Here is a 23,343-nt window from a genome sequence, read left to right as displayed (position 1 = left end):
TCTGTTCCCATTCCTTTTTTTCCTGCTTCTTTACCTACTTCTGCTCTCTTACCTGCTTCGAGTCCTATGACTCCTGTTATTTTCACTTCTTCTACCACTCTTCCTTCTATAGCTCCCCCTTCCTCTGTTCAATATGCAGAGGAGGGTTCTAGTAGCAGAAACTTGGCTATGAGGAGCGGTACGCTTGAAGTTCCTGCTAACAACATCTTTTTAAGGAAGTCCGGTGGAGCAGCTGACTGGCTTAGGCCTTTGATTGGAGATATTGAGGAGAAGAAGATGGACAACCATAGCTGCTTAACTTTGATGAATGACATTGTTCATTCTACTTTGAATGTATTCTTCCTTTATTTACTAACAAGTTTTTTTTAAAAAAAAAAATCTTATTTCTATAAATTGTCACTGCAGGCTAACCTCATTGGTACAGAATTGATGGGAAGAATTTTCCTTCTGGAAAAGAAAACCCGTGAGTCTGAAAAGTCTATCCACGAGGCTGAGGAAATAGCCAGGGGAGCACAGCTAGAAGCGGTCAATTGGAAAGAGCATTTTGAGAATGTTCAGGGAACTATAGAAGAATTGCTAGAGAGTAGAAATCTCCTGGAGCAACAAAAGCGAGGTCTGACTTCTGAGGTAGCAGTTGCCAAGGCTTCTTCAAGCCAATTTGAGAAAGATAAGGAAAGCCTTAAGTGTTCATTTTCAGAACAACTATCAAATTGTAGTGAAGAGATCAGAGAACTTAAGGTACTCTTGGCCAAGAAAGAAGAGTATGCATGTGAGTTAGTGCAAAGCTTGACTCAAGCTCAAGCTGATTTAAAAATCTCTTCTGATAAGGTACGTACCTTAGAGAGTTCTCATGCCTCCCTTGAAGCATCCTTTGAATCCTCTTTAGCCGAAAATCAAGTGTTAAAGAATGATATTGCTATGTGGGAAAGGGAGTATGAACTTCTTGAGGAGAATTTTAACATAGAGGTGAGTTGGGCTTTTCTAAACTCTCGTCGTGATGCTTTAATGGAGGTCAGTCAAGAAAACTTTGATTTAAACTCAGAGTTGGCCAAAGTTTTAGAGACCATTGAGAGAACCCAACAACCACTTGACTTTCCCTCTCCGTCAATTGAAGCTCCCGTGGCTGAAGAACCTTTAAATGAAGAAGTCGTTGCTATGGCAGTTGAAGTTGAAAATGTTGCAATTCCAGCTTCAGAGGGTGAAACTTCTATGAATCAGTCTGTGGAAGTTGAAGCTTCCGTGACTCTTGCTTCCCTCGTTGATCCAAACATTTCAAGCTCAGCTGAAACCGTTCCTGTTGCTGCTTCTTCAGAAGTTGCCACCATGCTTGTGGCTGAAAGTGAAATTAATATTGCAACTTCTGATGTGCTAACCCCTTCAATTGGATGATGGTTTTATCCCTTAGTTTTTAAGGGATTTTTTGGTGAAAGTCCCCAGTTATCATAATGGGGAACTTGTATAAACTTTTATTGACTACGTTTCTACTTAGTATTTTTAATTATATTAAGAAGTTTTGTTAGTACTTCAATGTGTTTTATTCTTGCCTTTTCCTTACTTATTTAGGACTTATAGAATAGTTTAGCATTTTTATCCTTTGAAAATATTTTATGATTCTTCTTATGACTTATTAACATGAGGTTTATAAAAGAGAGCCCTTTTATTTTATCGACACTTAATGAAGAAGACGTCTCAACTTCACAATGGTGTTATAATACGATGAAAGAAATAGGAATACACATGTTTTGTATGAAGCAACTTTGACAAGTTTTATTCATGAACTTTAACAAGTTTTTTTGACTATTACATGTATTAAAATCCATTTATGACTTTCTCATAACTGTTTTTCTTGTAACAGATTTTTACATAATATAAAATAAACAAGATTTTTCTTCATAACCTGTTTTAGTACATAGCCAAGACCCTATCTTTATATATTAAGAAGGATTTGAGAGGTGACTTCGTTTATGAGTTTGAGAGATGACTCTGTTGTTCTCATGGGAAAAACATTATGATAAATATCTTGTGTTTCTTGAACACGATGATAAATGCCGAAGACTTCGTAACTTTTTCTCAACACTTATCTCTTTGTGGCCGACTTTTGTTCGATATTCGTATCTGTGTATAATATGTAGTCCCCCAAGTGTTTGAGCGGTGAAGTATGAAGCCTCAAACACTTGTTTATTTCTTTCAATTTGGTCCTTTTCCTGAAACATAAAAATATACGGGACTCGAAGGTGCAATTATAGATGAAGATTGCCTAACTCGTGTGTATTTCCATCAGATTAATTGTAACCCTGGGCTGGGAATTTTAGAACACTCCATTTTGCCTTGCAGGTCGTGACTCATCATTTGGCACGAGTTAGGGTTTTTTCCTAGCATCTAAAATCGTTAGTAAAACTTTAATAATTCAAAAGAAAATTTTTTAACATGACGATACCTGACCATGGGTACTTTCTCTGAAGTAATACCTCTTTAAATGGACGTCATTCCAATGTGAGGGTAAAACTTTGTCATCCATTGTCTCCAACTCGTATGCTCCTTTTCCTGCAGTGTCACGAACTTTGTATGGTCCTTCCCACGTTGGACTTAGCTTTCCTGAATTAGCAGCCTTTGCAGATTGGAACACCTTTTTAAGCACGAAGTCCCCAATTTTAAAAAATCTGAGGCGTGCTTTCCTATTGTAATATCGTTCAATTACTTGCTTTTGTGTTGCCATTCTTATCAATGTAGCTTCTCTTCTTCCTTCAAGCAAATCAAGGTTGACCCGCATCTCTTCATCATTAGATTCCTCCGTTGCCCGAACATACCGTGTGCTTGGTTCACCTATTTCAACTGGAATTAAGGCTTCTGCACCATAAACCATTGAAAATGGTGTTTTTACAGTGCTTGTTTTTGTCGTTGTACGATAAGCCCATAATACTCCAGGTAATACCTCAGGCCAATTACCTTTTGAATCCTGTAACCTCTTCTTCAAGTTGTTGATAATGACTTTGTTAGTGGATTCCGCTTGTCCATTACCCACTGGATGGTATGGCGTAGACGTTATCCTTTTAATCTGCCAACTTTGAAGAAATTCTGTGATTTGAGCTCCTATGAATTGTGGTCCATTGTCACACACGATCTCCTTTGGTGCTCCAAAACGGCATATTATATTTCGCCATATGAAGTCTTTAACTTCCTTCTCTCGTACCTGTTTAAATGCTCCTTCTTCTACCCATTTAGTGAAATAATCTGTGAGTACAAGTAGAAACTTTACCTGACCTTTTGCTTGTGGAAGTGGACCTACGATATCCATTCCCCATTTCATAAAGGGCCAAGGGGCTATAACAGGGTGTAGTAACTCAGCTGGTCTGTGCATATTATTGTCGTATCTTTGACATTTATCACATTTGGACACGAAATTGTTTGCCTCTTCTTCCATCTTAGGCCAATAATATCCTGCTCGAATCAATGTTCTTACCAGCGACTTTCCCCCTGCGTGATTTCCACAATGTCCTTCATGCACTTCCCTCATCACATATTCTGTTTGAGAGGGTCCGAGACACCGTGCCAGTGGTCCACCGAACATCTTTCGATAAAGATTTCCTTGATAAAAACAATATCGAGCGGCTTTTTGCGAAGCGCGTGAGCCTTCCCTTTGTCAATAGGCACGGTTCTGTGCTGTAAAAAAGCAATAATTTCGTTTCTCCAATCCCATGTTAGATGATTAAAATTTACCTCATTCTTATCAGGTTCGAGAACGAAATGAAATAAATGTATGACTGAAGCATTTGCGTCGTTTGCTACGTCAGTTGCAGATGCGAGATTAGCTAAAGCATCTGCCTCCACATTCTCATCTCTTGGGATCTGCATTACCTTCCAAGTTTGGAATTGCTTAATTAGTTCCCGTACCTTTTCGAGATATTCTTGCATTCGAGATTCCCTGGCTGTATAAGTCCCCATTATTTGATTGACCACGAGTTGAGAATCACTCTTGATTATAATTTGTGTTATGCCGAGTTCTCTTGCCAATTCCAAACCTGCAATTACAGCTTCGTACTCTGCTTCATTGTTAGTTATAGAATGACATTTTATAGCTTGCCTAATAATTTCACCCGTAGGTGGTATGAGAACTATACCCATACCTGCTCCTTTTATATTAGATGAACCATCAGTGAATAAAACTCAAGTCCCCGGGTTTGCACCATTAAAAACTTGTAATTCTTTTATGCTTCTAAATGCATCCCCTGACTAAAATCAGCCACGAAATCAGCTAGTACTTGAGATTTTATAGCAGTCCTGGGTTGATAAATGATTTCGTATTCACTTAGTTCTATAGCCCATTTTGCTAATCTTCCTGACAATTCGTGTTTATGCAAAATATTTCGAAGCGGAAAAACAGTAACTACAATAATGGGATGACATTGAAAATAAGGTCTTAATTTTCTAGATGCCATGATCAAATCTAATGCTAACTTTTCTAGCTGTGGGTATCGTGTCTCAGTATCTAATAAGGACTTACTTACATAATAAATAGGAGATTGTTTACCTTGGTCCTCACGGACTAAAACAGCACTTACCGCAACTTCAGATACAGCCAGATAGATGAGAAGTTTTTCTCCCACCTTTGGTTTTGCCAACAACGGTGGTTTTGACAAATAAGCTTTCAAATTTCTAAGGGCTTGTTGACAATCTTCATTCCATTCAAAATGATCTTGCTTTTTGAGTGCAGAGAAAAACTTAAAACACTTTTCTGAGGATTTGGAAATAAACCTCCCCAAAGCTGCAATTCTTCCCATTAATCTTTGAACTTCCTTTTTATTAGTAAGGATATCAGGGATTTCTTCTATTGATTTGATCTGAGAAGGATTTACCTCAATACCACGGTTAGAAACAAGAAAACCCAAAAACTTACCTGATGCAACTCCAAATGCACATTTTTCTGGGTTGAGTTTCATATTAAATTTTCGCAAAATTTCAAATGTAACAGATAGATGAGAAATATGATCATGAGACTACTGGGTTTTGACGAGCATATCGTCTATATATACCTCCATTGTCTTTCCTAAATATTCTTGGAATATTTTGGTGACCAACCTTTGATAGGTTGCCCCAGCATTTTTGAGACCAAAGGGCATTACTTTATAACAGTAAGTCCCCCTGTCTGTAATGAAAGAAGTTTTTTCTTCATCACTAGGGTCTATTTTAATTTGGTTGTACCCTGAATATGCATCTAAAAAACTTAGAAGTTCATGTCCTGCAGTTGCATCAATTAACTGATCTGTATGTGGTAAAGGAAAAGAATCTTTTGGACAAGCTTTATTAAGATCTATATAATCTACACAGACTCGCCACTTACCATTTTTCTTAGGTACAACAACTGTGTTGGCTAACCAATTAGGGTACTTTACCTCGCGGATTGACCCAATTTTTAATAGCTTTTGGACCTCATCTTGAATCACCTGGTTTTTGAAAGCCCCTTGCTTTCTTTTCTTTTGCTTTATTGGTGCAAAGGATGGATCTTCGTTTAATTTGTGAGTCATCACATCCGGTGGTATCCCTGTCATGTCAGCATGGGACCGAGCAAAACAGTCCACATTAGCTTTTAAAAATTTAATCAACATACCTCGCATATCTGAGCTTAAATTGGCTCCAATGTAAACCTTCCGTTCAGGCCACTGTTCGAATAATATCACAGCTTCGAGTTCTTCAATTGTGGTTTTGATATTTTCATTCTCTTCAGGTTCTTGAATTGTATCAGGTCTCGAGTCTAAATCCGTCTTTTCTTGTGCAACTGAGGTTTGATCTTTGAATCCTTCAACTGTTTCCTGTAATTGCTATTTTTCTTTATTTACAATGCTCGTACCTGTTACAACGTTGATACTCCTAGCTGTCTGCTGATCCCCACGAATTTGGCAAATTCCCTATGGTGATGGGAATTTAATATCTTGATGTAGAGTTGATGGGACAACATCCATATCATGTATCCATGGTCTCCCCATGATCATATTGTAAGCCATTTCCATATCTACCACCTGAAATTTAGTTTCTTTAACAACACCTGCAGCAAAGGTTGTTAGAATTACCTCTCCTTTTGTTACCACACTTGAATTGTCGAAGCCTGACAAGGTATGCTCCTTGGGTATCATTTTGTCTTCAGCTTGTATTTCACGTAATACTCTTAGTAGTATAATATTTACGGAACTCCCTGGATCAATCAAAACTCGTTTTACATTAGTATCATGTACAAGTAAAGATATTACCAGTGCGTCATTATGTGGAGTTATCACTCCTTCGGTATCTGCATCATCGAATGAAATACTTTAATTTTTTAAAACCTGTCGTACCCGTTTCCCGTGTGTAATTGTTACTTTAGAAACCTTGTTGGAGGCTTTGTAGGTTATGCCGTGAATATCTTCTCCCCCACTTATCACATTCACTGTTCTCTTGGGTGAATGAGGCTTTGGTGGCTCTTGCCTATTTTTCATATAGACTTGTTTACCTTTTTCACTAAATAACTCAGTGAGGTACCCTTGCTTCAATAGATGGTCCACTTCACTCTGCAAGAATCTACATTCTGAAGTTTTGTGCCCGTGATCATTGTGTAATTCGCACCAATGATTTGGATTGCGTCTATTTGGATTTGACCGCATCTCTTTAGGCCACCGCACCTTCTCTACCATACTTCTCAAAACAACCACGAGCTCGGAGGTAGTTACATTAAAGTTATATCCGTTGAACCATGCCTTTAAACTTCTGTCATCATCTCGTGACTCTTGTCTGTTCCGATCATTTCTAAATTTCGATGAAGAACCAGAGTCCCTATTCCTCGATTTTTGCTAATATTGCTGGCTATCTTGTTTTGACCGTGGGTCTTTTCCTACAGGACCCATATATGGATCGTACCTGTTTTTACCTGATCTTTTTTCGGTTTATGATCTTCTGGAACCACCCCTTTCTTCATGATGAAACTTAGGTACGGTATCTTCTTCAATTCGTAGTTTCGTACTATACCTGTTGTAAACATCATTCCACTTGGTTGCAGGGAATTCTCGAAGGCTTTCTTTGAGTCTTCTCGTGGCTTCAGAACTTTTGTCATTTAAATTACTTGCAAAAGCTATTACAGCCCAGTTGTCAGGCACATGGGGTAGAGTCATTCTTTCACGCTGGAATCTATCAACAAAGTCTCTGAGTAACTCTGAATCTCCTTGTTTGATTTTGAAAATATCTTTTATTCTTTTCTCAACCTTTTGTGCTCCCGAATGTGCTTTAATAAAAGAATCTGCAAGCTCAGCAAAAGAATTTATAGAATTTTCAGATAAAAGAGAATATCAAGTTAATGCACCCTTGGTGAGTGTTTCTCCAAATTTCTTGACTAGTACTGATTCAATTTCTTGTTTGGTCAAGTCGTTACCTTTTACGCCTATTGTAAATGCAGTCACGTGGTCACGTGGGTCTGTAGTACCATCATATTTCGGGATGTCAGACATTTTGAACTTTTTCGGAATTGGAAGGGGAGCAGCACTTGGCTTCCAAGGTTGTTGTGAGTATCTGTCCATGTCAACTCCTTTTATTACAGGCGGAACTCCATGGATTTGCTCAATACGTTCATTTTGTTCTTTAATCTGTTTCTGCAAGGTTAGTACTAAATTTTGCAAATAGGAATTATTTGAATTACCTGGTTCCCCTTATTGTGGTTCACTGGTGGTTCCTCCATTTCCAGAATTAACAAGACCAGAACGGGGATTCTCCAATGTATTATTATTAGGAGTTGGTGTGGGTGGTGCAGCAGGCAATCGACTAACTAGAGCCTGAAGAGCTTTGCCGACCTATGCATCAATTAGCTTTTGTAAGGCTTCATTTGTACCACCTTCAAAGTATTCAGATTGTTCTTGTTGAACAACACGAGATTCAGGAGTGCCTTCACGAGATTGACGTGGTGAATTTTGAGGGGAGGGAACCACTTCAATGTTATGTAAATCTCCTTGATTTTGATGGATTTGATTTTTAGGGTTTCCCAAAGTGTTTTCATTGTTATTGTTGGTGCTGTCGTTTGACATGGTGATACAATGGACAAGATGTAGCTTAAAAGAAAAGATTATCAGATTCCCGGTAATGGAACCAATTTGTTTAACCAAAAATCTGAGTTTTTGGTCAAAGCTAGAAAGAAATTCGGGTTACTGATAATCAGGAGAAGAAAATAAAATATTTTTGAGAATGATGGTAAAGCAGTAAATAGTTTTGTATTTCAGTAAGATCTCAATAGTATTTTGTGTCCCTACAGATGTTGAGTCTTTCCCCTTTTATAGTTGATTCTAAGAGAAAATATAATGCCTTTGTCTTAATGAGGCAATTATGAGTAATAAATGATATTTAAAAGAAACGTTACACAATCATTTCTATTTAATTCAGATTCTCTAACGTATTTGACATTTAATGCTGTATTTAGACTCTTTTACGTCATCAGATTCGTATCTTCAACTTCTTCTGATCTTTGATCTTTAAACGACTCGAATAGGTACGAGACTCGTACCTATTTTAGTAACGGTCCACACCTATGTTGCTTTCTTTTCCCCCTATCTGTTGTCGCTCGTGCCTCTTGGCTATTTATTACGTTTTGACCTTCTGACCAGTCCACGTGTCATGACACTCATCTTCAATATTCAGACTTAATTTTTTTCCCAATATAATATGTAGAAGACTAATTAATGGCCTCATATAGATCACATGTATTAGAATTACGTAGATTAGGACTTAGGATACCCCAGAATCACAAAATTAACAGAAAACAATCACTATGAGTAATTTTATACCATAGATAACGATGAAATCTTTATACGCAGGTGGTCAAATCAAAGAATTTGATTTTATCTGCATCTGGTAGGAAATTCTTTCCCCAAGAATCAAGCAATACAACATTAATGATGAAACTAGATGCTCATATGGAATACATTATTTTTTTACTGACCGTGTTGTTTGAATCAGTTTGTGTGTACTTCGACTAATTCGATGGGATATTTGTCATATCTCACCAGCAATAATTATATTCTCCAAAGCTTCGACAGATGGAAAGAAATCACCTAGTGATTTTTGCATATGGTGGAATTTAAAATTGAAACTTCATGATTCTCACTCACTTCATTGACCACTAGGCGAAGAGGATCCCTGGAGGAAGGAAATGAAAGAGTCCAAATATTATAGCTTTTTTTATTCCGCAGAATTTTTGGGATGGGTCTTGACGTCTGAAAATTTGACAATTAGGTTTTCTTTTGCTATGGATGGGAAGTTTATTAATGACCTTTATTGACAGGCTTGCCTTGAACATAATTACAATGGCAGGTTCCATTATGAAATTATTATAAATACTTCATTGAAATATAAATGTGGCATGTGGGTAACATAGTACTCTATGACGAAAACAACATTAAGCTTGCATATAATGTACATTGATTTCCTCGGATATTTTTTTCCTTATCTTCAACAATTTCCCCACTTGCAAATGGCAAAATAAATTTCATCATATGTTGGATACCTTAAACTTGGGAATTAGATTATTTGTGGCTTGTGGGCTTTGAATAAGAGCAAAGATCATCTTGGGCCAGTAGCCGAACTACGATTGAAATTCAATCGGTTTAAAGGATTATATTCAGTTAGATTTTCAGTAGTAATAATTTCTTGGATATTCCTCATATAGATTACATGAATTAGGTTACTTCGATTAGCATTTACACCTGAATCACTATCAGTAATTTATATTATAGAAAACGGATGAAATCCTTATACACTTGGATGGTGAAATCAAAGAATTTGATTCCCAAGTTTTCCTTTATTTACTTTAAATCTCATGTTACGGATGGAAGGTGTGTCTTTTCTTTCCTTTAGCTGTTTATTAGGTCGGAGAAATATTAAAGAAGTTTCTAAGAGATCATAAAGCAGTGGTAGGTTCCATTATCAACTACTATAAACACTTCATTGAAATATAAATTGTGGCCTGGGTCTAACATAGTACTATATAACGAATGTTACGATAAGTTGCATATTAGTTATTTTCAACAATTTTCCCACTTGCAAATGATAAATTTCATTATATGTGGGCTTTGGATAAGAGCAAAGAGCATCTTGGGTAGTTGCAAAACTACGGATCCAATAGCGCTGATGGCATAAGTGGGCTTCGAGGAATAGTGGACATCTCCGGCCCACCCAATGGATGTGGCCATATCCACGAGACACTGACAGGATTTGTTTCTCGGATCTTTATACAAGTAGTTGATCGAATTCAATGTTTACTTTTCCTAGTAGGTATATATAGATTATATTATAATTATACATGATTATACATATATTAAATATCCATAGACTATTTTTAATTTAAATAGTTAGATGAACGGCTATTTAAGTTAATGCCTTTTTCTTTCTTTCTCCATAACGGCATTGGCCACTAAGAGAGGGTTCTGTAGAAATTAGAGAATAGCTGTCCGGATATATATATATATATATTACATAAATTTTACATATGTTATAAATTCATTGTCCATTTTTAGTTTAAGTAGTTGGTTCAGTGATTATTTAGGTTAATTCTTCTGAAAAATTATTAGTAATTGTTAGTGAAGTGTCACCTAAGCATGTAAATGCGTAGGTCAAAATTTCTAAATAATATGTTTATAGGAAATTCATATCTATTGTAACAACAAATTGTACATCCAGCAGTATGTTGTATGCACTAACCTAAAATCTTAAATTAGCTTATACAATAATCTGTAATATTTTGTATGCATTAAAATCTTGAATCAACCTTTACAATCTTCAGCAGTATATTGTATGCGCTAATTTAAAATGTGTCGAAAATATGGAATCAATTTTTACCCACCCAGTATTTCACTTCCATACAATATCTCTTTGTCATAGCTAGGAAAAAACTTCAACGACCAATACCTGAATTTAAACCAAATGGAACTTTAACGGTCAAGACCTTTCTTTAGACTTTGCCACCACAAGCAGCTTTCTCATCTTTCAATATTATCCGAAACCTAACCCACCATGCTCCTTAAAGTCAACGCTAACATATATTATATTTATCTCACATGACTAATACATTTTGTATATCCTTGATAAATGTGTAGTAATTACTCTATCTCAGTCGATTATCTGAAATTATATATTAATTTAACACCCATTTGGCCATTTGGCTGCTTAGATTTTAGTGCTTTTTTGCTCTTTCCTTCACGAGATTTGCGCTTTATTCAAGCTCATGAACATGCCCATCTGTGGTCTATGCTTAGTGTTCACGATTTTCCAGCTCTTTAGTTCACTCGGTATTGGTTTCAAGAAAAGTTTAAAGCTTACTTTTAAGCTAATGTACGCCATTTCATTGGAAGTTTTAGATCAACTTAGTGCTATCCTTTTGAGCTTTTATCACTGTTTTTCTTTTTCAGTTTCAATTTTACATCCTTGGTGCTGAATCCAGGTTACTTGATCTGCTTCTTCAGTTGATTATAGGAATTCCATTTCTGTTTGCATTGCTTGACGTGTCACTAATGTATATCCTCCCACAATGCTTATAGAAAATGCACTCAATCTGATATTCAATCTTTGTTCTGCTTTTGGTTTCATCTGATTTGGAAAGTTTAGAACAGAGTTGTTGTGATTTTAGTATTGACAATGGGTGAGTCCATCTTTTGCTTTAGAAAATGTAGATTAGGAAGAATAATGGGTTGCATTCAGCTTATACTAGGTTCACTTGTTATAATCGTGAGCTTTTCGAGTTTGTTAAGGTTTTATTCTGCTGGATTTTTCATGCATGATGAGGATATATGTCGCCATTTCTATGGCGCGAGCGATGTCTATGATCATTTTGACATAATAGCTCTAACTTCTCGGGTTGATGAAGTGCTCAATAAGATGGAAACTTTGCAAGATAAGATTGAAAAAATTGTCCAAGAAATGGAAAAGAACAAAGATCAGTTGCATAGAAGTGGTATTTCCAAATTGGAATACAAGAGATTCTTGGAAGAAGAGGTGATTAAGCCTTTATATTCAGCTCATATTGCCCTTAGGCAAATTAGATTGCCTAAAGTTGAGAATATGACAATTAAAGAAGACCCTTTGATTAATACCTTTGTGATTGAGGAGATCCGAAAGTATATTACCCTGAAGGAAAATAGACATAAGAAGGTTAACATTTATGGAACAGAAGGGATTTATAACACGATAGGGCATGCTTGTGTATCGATGAAGAAAGAATTGGAGGAATATATGGATTATGATATTGGTTCATATTGTAAAGATGATTGGAACATCGCGCAGAAGCTTATGATTAATGGTTGTGATCCATTGCCAAGGAGAAGGTGTTTGACGAGGGCATCTAAGCAATATCAAAAGCCTTATCCGATTAATGAATCTTTATGGAGGATCCCGGATGGGAGAAATGTTAGGTGGAACAATTATATTTGCAGGAACTACGAGTGCTTATCGAGTAAGAATCCTAAACGAGGCTATACTAAGTGCAGTGGATGTTTTGAAATGGATAAAGAAGAGCTAAAATGGGTAGCAAATGCTTCACTTCCTGTGGATTTTATGATCAAAGATGTTTTGGGAATTAAGCCGGGGGAGATCAGAATTGGTCTTGATTTTGGTATTGGTACGGGGACTTTTGCTGCAAGAATGAGAGAGCAGAATGTGACAATTATCTCGACTGCACTGAATCTTGGAGCTCCTTTCAGCGAGACGATAGCACTTAGGGGTTTAATTCCACTATATGTGACATTGAACCAAAGGCTTCCATTCTTTGATAACACTATGGATTTGATCCACACATCTGGACTTATGGATGGTTGGATTGATCTGCAGCTGTTGGATTTTATCCTATTTGACTGGGATCGGGTTTTAAGACCAGGAGGCTTGTTATGGATCGATCGATTCTTTTGTAATAGAAAGGATCTGGATGACTATATGTACATGTTTCTGCAATTCAGGTACAAAAAGCATAAGTGGGCTATTTCTCCCAAGTCCAATGATGAAGTTTATCTTTCTGCATTATTAGAAAAGCCTCCTCGAGCGTTATGATCGTATTGTCTTTGTTATACTGACATGGTATTCATAGGATTTATATATCTGCAACATTTGTTCTTGTCTGAAAATTTGTACTAAGAAAGTTGTGCTTCTCTTTGTTATCAAAAGATTATTCAGTCTCTGTTGCTAAAAAATGCATAATTTCTGTGATTTCCACTTTCACAATCAAGAACTAAATACAGTATAGAATACTGCTGAATCTTCTCACATTGGCATTTACCTTGCTGTTCATGAAATGCAAAGGATGCATATTGCACAATTATCATTTATTCCGTTATGAAACATTTACTTCACCATTCATTGAAGTGCAGAGGAAGCATATTGCAGACATAACCACTTGACTTGATAATATCATGATTTGACAATACAAACAAACGATCTTGCTATGCATATTCATAACTTCTGCTCCTCAGATCTAAAATGCTCTTTTTTTATGCCCAACAGGAAAGAAACAAAAATTATCCCCAATATAGCATATAAATAAGAGCAATAAAAGATTAACAAGAAGCCACAACAAAAGCCCGCTAAATAAGATAGTTGCTGCCCTGCTAGCAACCTTGTAGTTATAGCAGAAAGTGAGATGTATACAACTGCTAATAGTAACAGTTGACTCAATTTCTTAATGTTGATTAAGTACATGTACAATGTGAGTGTGTGCAAATGCATATAGCTCTCAACATAGAAGGATGTTTTGACTCGATTTGTTAAAGTTGAGTAAGAACAGCTGCAATGTGAGTGTGTGCACGCACGTGCTGCACCTTAGTGTTCTCATTGAATTATATTCAATTTTCTTAACAAAATTCTACCACCCAAAACAACTAGACCTTGGGTGAAATTCAAAAATAGCTAGATTTACAACTGGTAATTGAAAAATAGCCACAATTTCAAAATAACGGAAATTTAGCCACTTTTCATGTAAAGATAAATCTGAACGAAAACACTGTTCAAAATCCAGAAAATATTCCAGTATATTATATTGGAGTTCGAATTTTTTACATGTGAACTTCCAGTATAATATATTGGAGTTCGAATTTTTTACATGTGAACTTCCAGTATAATATACTGGAGTTCCAGCATAATATGCTGGAAGTTCATACACAGGTTCTCCAATATATTATGCTGGAACTTTCCGAGTGATGGAGTTGTTAAGCTCATTGGAAGGTCGAATTTGCGGAAAGAAATGTAAAATGAGTGCAGTAGATGAGAGAGAGAAACAACATCGAGAGATATTTCTGTATAGAGAAAAAATGTCCATCTAAAGGTTCTGGATGTGGATGTTTATATACAATGTGTCATGCCTCAAGTGAAGAAACAATACTTACAAAAATTGGGCCTAACTACTGCACTACCAATAATTACATTTTGGGCCTCAGCTACATAACAAATATAAAACTATACTATACTCAGTTCTTGTTATCCAACACCCCCTCAACCCCCCTCAACCCGCAAGTTGGAGGGGGAAGCACCTTCAACTTGGAGAGAAAACCATGGTGAGCTATCCCAGTCAGAGGCTTAGTTAAAATGTCTACCAGTTGGTTTGAGCTGCTAACAAGATGCAAATCAATAAAGCCTTCAGATAACTTCCCTCGTACAAAGTGACAATCAACTTCGATGTGTTTGATGCGTTTGTGGGAGACAGGATTACGAGCAATGTCTAAAGCAGAGTGATTATCACAGAAAACAAACAGAGGAACCACTCTTTCAATGCCTAGATCAGCTAATAAACGAGTCAACCAAGTCAGTTCTGCCACCAATTTACTTAGAGCATGATACTCAGCTTTAACACTACTAAGGGAGACCACTGGTTGCTTTTTTGATTCCAAGATATAGGACTTTCACCAAAAAAACAAAAGAACCCTGTAACAGACTTACGGGAATCTGGGCAAGCAGCTCAGTCACTATCACAGTACCCTTGCAAGGTAAAATCAGAAGAATTGTTGAGAAGAATATCATAATCAACTGTACCCTTAAGATAACACAATGAAAGCAATGTTGCAGCTAAATGAGGAACCCAAGGAGCCTGAAGGAACTGACTGAGATACTGTACAACAAAGTTCAAGTCAGGTATAGTATGAGTAAGAAAATTAAACTTCCCAACAAGATTTCTATACTTCTCTAGATTAGAAAGTAATGCCCCATCATCAGTTTTCAATTTCAAATTCAACTTAATGGAAAAAACAACAGGAGACACATCAGTGCAATTGTGTTCAAATAAAAGATCCACTATAAATTTCCTTTGATTTAGTAAAAGACCAGAAGGAATGGAAATAACCTCAATGCCTAGAAAGTAGTTTAGCTGTCCTAAATCTTTGATTCTAAATTGGTCATCAAGGTAAGATTTCAAAGCTGAAATTTCTGAAACATCATCCCCAGCAAGTATGATATCATCTACATAAACAGCCAACAAAACCATAGAACTGCTAGTCCTTTTTGTAAATAAAATGTAATCATTGAGCGAACGAACAAATCCTTTCGAACACAAAGAACTAGAAAGTTTTGCATACCATTGTCGAGAAGCCTGTTTAAGCCCATACAGAGATCTTTGGAGCTTGTAGACATATGGCTGAGTAGAAGCAGGAGAAGAAAAAACAAAAATATCTTGGGAAAATTTCATGTACACTTCCTTATCCAAGTCCCCGTGGAGGAAGGCATTATTGACATCAAGTTGGAATAATGGCCATTGGTTCTTTACGGCTACTGCAATAAGGCACTTCACTGGTGAAAAAAGTTCTCATTAATCTACCCCAGCAGTTTGTGTGTTACCCCTCACTATCAACCTAGCCTTATACTTTTCTACCGATCCATCTGCTTTAAATTTCACTTTGTACACCTATTTTCACCCCATGGCCTTCTTCCCATCAAGTAAGGGAACAATATGCCATGTATTGTTAGCCTCGTGGGCCTCAAACTCCTTTCTCATTGCTTCTTGCCATTTAGGCACTAAAGCTGCTTGAGAATAGGTATGATGTTCAGATAATGTTGTATGTGATGAAGATTGTGCATCCAAATACTTGGACATAGGGCATTGGAAAAAAAAGGTAGTGACTGATGTGCAAATATAATCATTGGAGTATGAAGGTGCAACATGTGTCCTAGTGGATTTTCTTAGAGGTACTACAGTGGGGAGGGCAGATTCAGGAATAGAAGAGAGAACAAGTGCATTAATATGGGAAAAACTAGAATTAGATCCAGAAGGAATAGGTGAGAAATCAAGTTCATTAATAAGTGAAGGGATAGATGTAGAACTAGATGGAAGAGATGATGAACCTGAAGAAGTAGAAGAAATTGTAGGAAGATGAGAAGAATAAAATGTTGGGATAGAAATAGAAGAAGAGGAACTAGGAACCGGAAAAGAGGAAGAAGGAAAATGAAGTCACAAAGGACTTTAGGAGGAATGGAATCAACAGAAGAGAATGAAAAGGCTTGCATAGAAAAAGGAAAGATGGATTCATGAAACACTACATCTCTAGATACACAAAAAGATTTAGTTTCTAAACTAACAAGTTTATAACCCTTTTTCTCGAAAGGGTACCCCATACAAACTGCATGGATAGACCTACTAGTAAACTTATCTTTGTGGACAGGAGGCTTAGATGCATAGCAAAGACAACCAAACCCTAAGATGAGAATAAGAAGGAGTTGCACCAAAAATCAATTCATATGGAGATTTATTTTGAAAGAGCCTAGAAGGAAATCTGTTTATCAAGTAAGTGGCTGTAAGAACATATTCCCCCTAGTATTTCATGGGCACTTTGGAATGAAAGAAAAAGGGCTCTGGATGTTTCAAGAAGATATCTATGCTTCATTTCCACCACCCCATTCTGTTGAGGAGTGTATGACAGGAAGTATGATGGACAATACCTTGTTCTATAAAGAAAGAAGAAGCAGAAGAACTGGAGCCCAACTCTAAAGCATTGTCAAACCTTATAGTTAAAAGTTTGGTGAGAAACTGAGTTTGAACCATAACAATAAAAGCTTTTAGTATTGGAAATGCAGTTGATTTAGTTTTCAGCAAATGAGTCCAAGTAGTTCTTGTAAAATCATCAACTATTGTTAGAAAGTATTTGCATCCATCATGTGTAGGAACATTATAGGGGTCCCAAGTGTCAATGTGTATTAGTTGAAAAAGGGAATTTGTGTGAATTTCACTATTTAGAAAGGGTAACCTGGTTTGCCTTGCCATTGGACAAATATTGCAAATGACTTGTTTGCCAGAAAGCACAGAGGCAATAGAAGAGATAGATTTCAAATGACTAAATTGGATATGTCCCACTATGCTATGCCAAAGAGTGTTCATTTTATTCATATGATTGGTATTTACAAATGGAATAGAAGAATGAAAAGCAACAGAACACTCCACATTATGTCTATTGAAAACAGGAAAAGTAGATGTACTTGAACAAGTAAAAGTAGATGAATCGAGGGCAGTAGTAAGTGAAGTAGATGGTACTGAAGAAGGCATGTGCAAAATATAGAGTCCATGTTGTATTTTACCAAATTCAAGAGGCCTCTTCATGGAAAGACCTTGTAAGATAAAGTAGGAATATGGACTAAAAATTAGTAAATATTTTAGTTGTGATACCAACTTGTGCACAGAGATCAGATTGTACTGAAAAGTAGGAACTAGAAGGACATATTTCAAAATAGTATCATTGGACAAAGGTAAACCCCCATCACATGTTACTTTTACTTTATAACCATTAGGTAAGGTTACCAAGTAAGGAATAGGTGCAGATTTAACATTTTGTAATAGGTTACTATGAGAGGTCATATGGTCAGTAGCCTCAGAGTCCAGAATCCAGGATGTTATCAACCTTACATAACAAGCAAGTATTAATTGAACATCCAGGCCTATTACTTGAAAAGAAACTAAGAATACCTGCAAAATTTGCAGAAACAGTAAGAGTGGGTGTTGAGGAAGAGTCCTGGTCAGACATATGATGTTGTTAAAGAAGAGACATCAGCTAGTTGCACTGATCTTCATCTTGGCATAATACTCTGAGAAATGGAAGCAAGTTCTTTCTTAACCTGATAATCTAATCTCATTAGGTTGTCCATATCTATCTTCCAGCTCCATCCATACTTCTTTAGCAAGTTGACAGTAAAGAACACTTTTACAAATTGCTGGAGAAAGAAGATTATGAATCCAAGAGATCACCATGTTATTACACATATCCCATTGACTAAAAACATGTTAGTTCAACGATGGCCTCTCACAATCAGGTTGAATGAAATATAACTTGTTTTTGACAGAAAGAGCAATAAGCATGCTCCTTCTCCAGTCACTATACCCTGCCCTATCAAAAATAGTTCCTACTAGTGAAAGCCCCAAATTATCCGAGGGATGGATGTAAAGGGGGTGATTATGATCAATTGTATCATTGGGCAATATATCACGATCACAATTAGCAGTGGAGTCAGCAGGTGATTTATCAGAAGGAGTAGAACATATCATGAAGGGAAAAATTAGGGTTTTCTGACTATATCTATGCTACACCACGAAAACATAAATCCCGTGAAATAGGGCGGAGAAAAGGAATTATAGTGTAAATGCACAAGAGAAAGGGGAAAAATCACCAGCAAAAGTCGAAACTCCGCCGAAACTCCGATTAATGGAAAACCTCAAAATTTTTACCGCCGGAAAAAATGGACAAAACGAACATCAAATTGAAGAGCGCACTCCTATCTACCCAGATACGCTGCTCTGATACCATGTTAAGCTCATTGGAAGGTCGAATTTGCGGAAAGAAATTTAAAATGAGTGCAGTAGATGAGAGAGAAACAACATCGAGAGATATTTCTGTATAGAGAAAAAATGACCATCCGAAGGTTCTGGATGTGGATCTTACGTTTATATACAATGTGTCAAGGGTCGGATCTCAACTGAAGAAATAATACTTACAAAAATTCGGCCTAACTACAGCACTACCAATAATTACATTTTGGGCCTCAGCTACCTAACTAATACAAAATTATACTATACTGAGTTCTTGTTATCCAACAGGAGTTCCAGCATAATATGCTGAAAGTTCATACATAGGTGCACCAATCTCCAGTATATTATGTTGGAACTTTCCGTGTTACCGCAAAATAATGACTATTTTTCAATGACTTTGCAAACACTGACAATCTTCAACTACCAGTCCGAAAGCTTGTTAGCCCGTACTAATTTCACTTAGGCCTTCCATAGTTTAGTCAGAATGCTTGCAGTTTATGGACTAAAATAGGGAGGCTCGCAATTGTACGTGTTGTCTAGAGCCGTCAAAATGGTCTTGGCTCGTGAGGCTAGCTCAAGCAAGCCCGCTACTTGGGTATGGCTAGGTTGAGATTTTGTTAGCCCATTTAAAAGTGAGGCTAATAAGCCCGGCCTAAGTCCGTCTGCTGGCCCTTGAGGCTTGACAGAGGCTTGGCCTGGGCCAGCCTGTGAGCCAAAAATTAATTAAATTCAAATTTACATATTTAAAAAAAGTAAAAACTAAAAAAATATTAACTATAATCCTCATTTTCCAACCTTAGATTGCTCATTTATCCTTCCATATCAACTAGAATTTATATTTTTGATATGCATGTAGTATGACAAGATTAATTTTTTTTTTTTTTGCTTAATTAACAACGAACTAAGAAAGTTTTAAGTGGTCAATAATAATTATTTTTAAAGAAAATATTACTTTAAGTGGCCAATGATCGGTTACTTTAATATATTATTAATATTAAATTGCTCTTCAATATAGTAAAAGGTTAAGTGTTAATACCCAAAAAAAAATTGACAACACTAGAAAATTTCATGAATTTTAAAAATTTTATGGACTATAATGACGAAATCAACAAATAATGTTAAACCTAAATTGTAAAACCTTAACATATAAACTTATTGAAGCAATTCGTGAATATAAGGAAAGTGAAAGAAAAGTACTAAAAAAATATTCATGTAACGTTAAAAAAAGAAAAACTAGAGATATAGAGAATTTGCATTTCAATTACGAGATTCCTTGTCAAATATCAAGATTCTTGTACGCTCTAAATAACAGAAGTCATTCATATGATTAAGAGATTATGTCACGAAAAAATATCTAAAGATTTAAAGAAATATTTTTCCTAAAAAAATTGAAGAACCGGTCCGCCCTAGCCTGTGACTCTCTTAAAGTTGGGCTGGGCTGGTCATTTTAAGGCCCATATAGATGAAGGGTCGGCCCGCCCTAGCTCACCAAATTTAAAAACTCATGAGGCTTGGGCTGGGCTAGCCCGTTTTGACAGCTCTAGTGTTGTTTAAAACTTTAAATGCGGGCTTCAACCAGGTTAAGCAAATAGACCACATTGACGGGATTCAGCTCATCTGCTTGATGGTCTCAGACAACTAGGACATGGGACTAAATATCTAGGTAAAAAAGAAAAAGATAATACCAAATCTAGGGTGAAGTACGTATTAGGTTTAGTTTGTGCTGAGGATTACAGCACGGGCTTTATTCACTTTTAGCCTAAGAAGAAAATTATTTATAATGATAGCAAAAAAATATATTAATTTGTATAATTTTTGTACACAACATACACAATATATATATATACAAAAGATATAAAAAAAATATACATTTTTCAGCTATTATTTTAAGAGTGACTATTATGTTGTATCATTTTCCCTTAAAGCAATGATGCTAAGTAAAATATGTCATGCACTTAAAGAAAAAGTAAAAGAACATTATTATAACTTCAACATGTTAAAAAAATAGAGATAAAAAACATGGCGTTTGAGTTGAATTTTGTTATCGAAGAATTAACCCAAATAGCCGCTCAATTAATCTCTTAAACTAAAAATAGATGCGGATATATATATTTCATGTATAATATATGTATACCTGTGTATAATTAATGTATAATCTATGTATACCGGCTAAAAAATAAATATTGAATTTGACCGGCTAGTTTTGTAACAATCCCAATTTATTTATTTAAAAGGGAACAAAACGATTCTCAACCTGATAATAAGAACGACGAACAATGTTGTTTAAAACTGTAAGGAAGAGTTTAAGTAACCATGCTAACTCCTTTGTCTAGTGAGCTCATTGTTTACAATTCTGGATCCATTATTGGTTCTATGATAATATATATTGGAATAAAAAATATTCAATGCTTGTTAATTATTATAGAGCGATGGAGATGGACAAAAACTGTTGTAGTCAAATGTCAAATGCAAATCTTTAATTTAAACCTCTAGAAATATTTAAAGGGACTCAGACAGCAACATCAAAAAGATGCTTGTTTTTGGACTCTTTACACTGACATTTCAATTGCTTTAATTAATTTGAAATGGAAATTATTATATTGACCAATTGAATTGGCTATGACATACCAATAATTGGTAAACATTTCTCTTTTTTGATTTCTTTTTCTTTCTTCTGAAATAATTTAAGCACTATTTCTTCAAACTTTGAATTCTTTTTCTTTTTTAAAAGAAAAATTATTGAAAACCTAAAGAAGTTGGAACTTGTTCAAAACAAATATATAATGCCCCCCGGCCATTCTAATCTAATCTAATCATCAATTCATCATTATGTGTATGCTTGTGCATATTTTTGTTCATTTTTTCTAAATTTAGTAGTTCCAGATATTGATTTGTATTAGAAAATGAATTATTAAATAATCCAACAATAAATGGTGATCATTTGAATCAGTGTTATGTTGACGTTCAAAATATTCCTAATTACTCTCGCTATAAGATGCTTAAATAACTGATGCTTTGATTTAGATTTACTTAAAATGTTTAATGCTTTATGAATGAACTTTTTGTTCAATTCAAGTTTATTTGTTCATTTTCTATTATAACTCTGATGAAACTGATTGCAACATGCTTGGTCCACACTAAATTACTCCATCTATTTCAGTTTATGTGAACCTATTTTATTTTTGGTTCATTCCAAAAAGAATGACCCTTTCTAAATTTGGTAACAATTTAGCTTAAACTTACAATTCTACTCTTAATTAGAAGCTTTTATAACCACACAAATACTCCGGGCCCCTTTTTGACTTGTTTAGGACCACAAATTCCAAAAGTCTTTATTTTTCCTTAAACTTCGTGCTCAATTAAACAGGTTCACGTAAATTGGAACGGAGGGAGTATGTATTTACTTTTTAGGGGGCGAAAACAGAGGTTCAACCATTTTTATTCGATAAATTATGTTAACACCATAGAAGTATTATATCAACTTTTGATTAAGGCGTCATAGTTTTGTTTCAGTGAAAAATGCAGGTCAAATGTGTAAGAATATTGACATAATATAACTTAAGATTAAACATGATATTAGGACACAAAATAAATTAAGATTAGCAAGAATAATTGTGTACCTGTTTGAACTATATCGTTGATTGACGAAGGACTAGGTCTTCCTTTCTATTACCCTTTCTCCAATAGAGATGAGACCTAGCTGTAATTAATGAAACTCTGATGGGTCCTTCCTTTACGAGCCTCATCGGGTTAACCTTACATTCACCGTCGTACTAGACACACCAAGCACATAAAATGTATGGCCCAATAACCAATTATCAGACTCATTATTAGGCTCGTGTATGGACTATCATCAAAATCGGATATTTAAATATAAATAAAATATTGAGAAATTTTCATAAAGCACTATCTTTTAGTAGTAATTAGCTATCTATAGATATCATTTGCTATAGTACGGATTATAGATACCTTTTCTGTGGTTATAAGATGTATTTGATGTATTTAAGCTATTGTATTCATGAATATAGTAGCAAAAATAGGCGTGAATCAGGGAAGTCAAGCTAATCAGTTGTTGTATTCGAGTGTATTCGACTGTATTCATGGCGTGAAACATGGGATTACAACTGGAAAGATTATTGTATTTGACTGTATTCACAGCGTGAAACAGGGGAATACACTGTTTTTAAACGGAAAGTGAATCAATTAACATAATAGACTCCTAATATAACTCAACAAACTCAATTATAACACACAAATTTTGTATTTCCCGTTATAAAAAAAATTCTCAACCGAAAAATACTCCAAAAACATAACAATCTTCAGAAAAATTATACAATACATCTGAATACATAAATTATACTATTTTAAAAAAAACATATGAATACATTCATGGCATATAATGAGACAATGAATACAAATGAAATACATGGAATACAGTGAGATACATTGAATTACAATAAAAAAAGATAATGAATACAATGAAATACATAAAAATATAGCGTGATACGTTGAAAATACATTGAAATATATTAACAGAAATCTTCTTTTTCATCGCGATTAATTGAATGCCAGGGCTTCTA

The 23,343-nt window shown here is 35.5% G+C and overlaps 1 protein-coding gene across 1 annotated transcript; it reads left to right on the top strand.

Annotated features, from left to right (window-relative positions):
* Positions 1-11,094: 11,094 nt before the first annotated feature.
* Positions 11,095-13,156, top strand: LOC107823430 (putative methyltransferase At1g29790). Its single transcript, XM_016650071.2, has one exon. The coding sequence runs from the start codon at positions 11,638-11,640 to the stop codon at positions 13,039-13,041; it is 1,404 nt and encodes a 467-aa protein (XP_016505557.1). The 5' UTR covers positions 11,095-11,637; the 3' UTR covers positions 13,042-13,156.
* The last annotated feature ends 10,187 nt before the right edge of the window (positions 13,157-23,343 follow it).

Source organism: Nicotiana tabacum, chromosome 7, assembly GCF_000715075.1.
Source record: "Nicotiana tabacum cultivar K326 chromosome 7, ASM71507v2, whole genome shotgun sequence".
Lineage (NCBI taxonomy): Eukaryota > Viridiplantae > Streptophyta > Magnoliopsida > Solanales > Solanaceae > Nicotiana > Nicotiana tabacum.
Note: the sequence above shows the minus strand (reverse complement) of the source record. Positions and strands in the feature narration are given on the sequence as shown.

Coding starts and splice junctions, on each gene's coding strand:
- LOC107823430 (XM_016650071.2), top strand. CDS start 11,638: ATGGGTGAGTCCATCTTTTGCTTTAGAAAATGTAGATTAGGAAGAATA.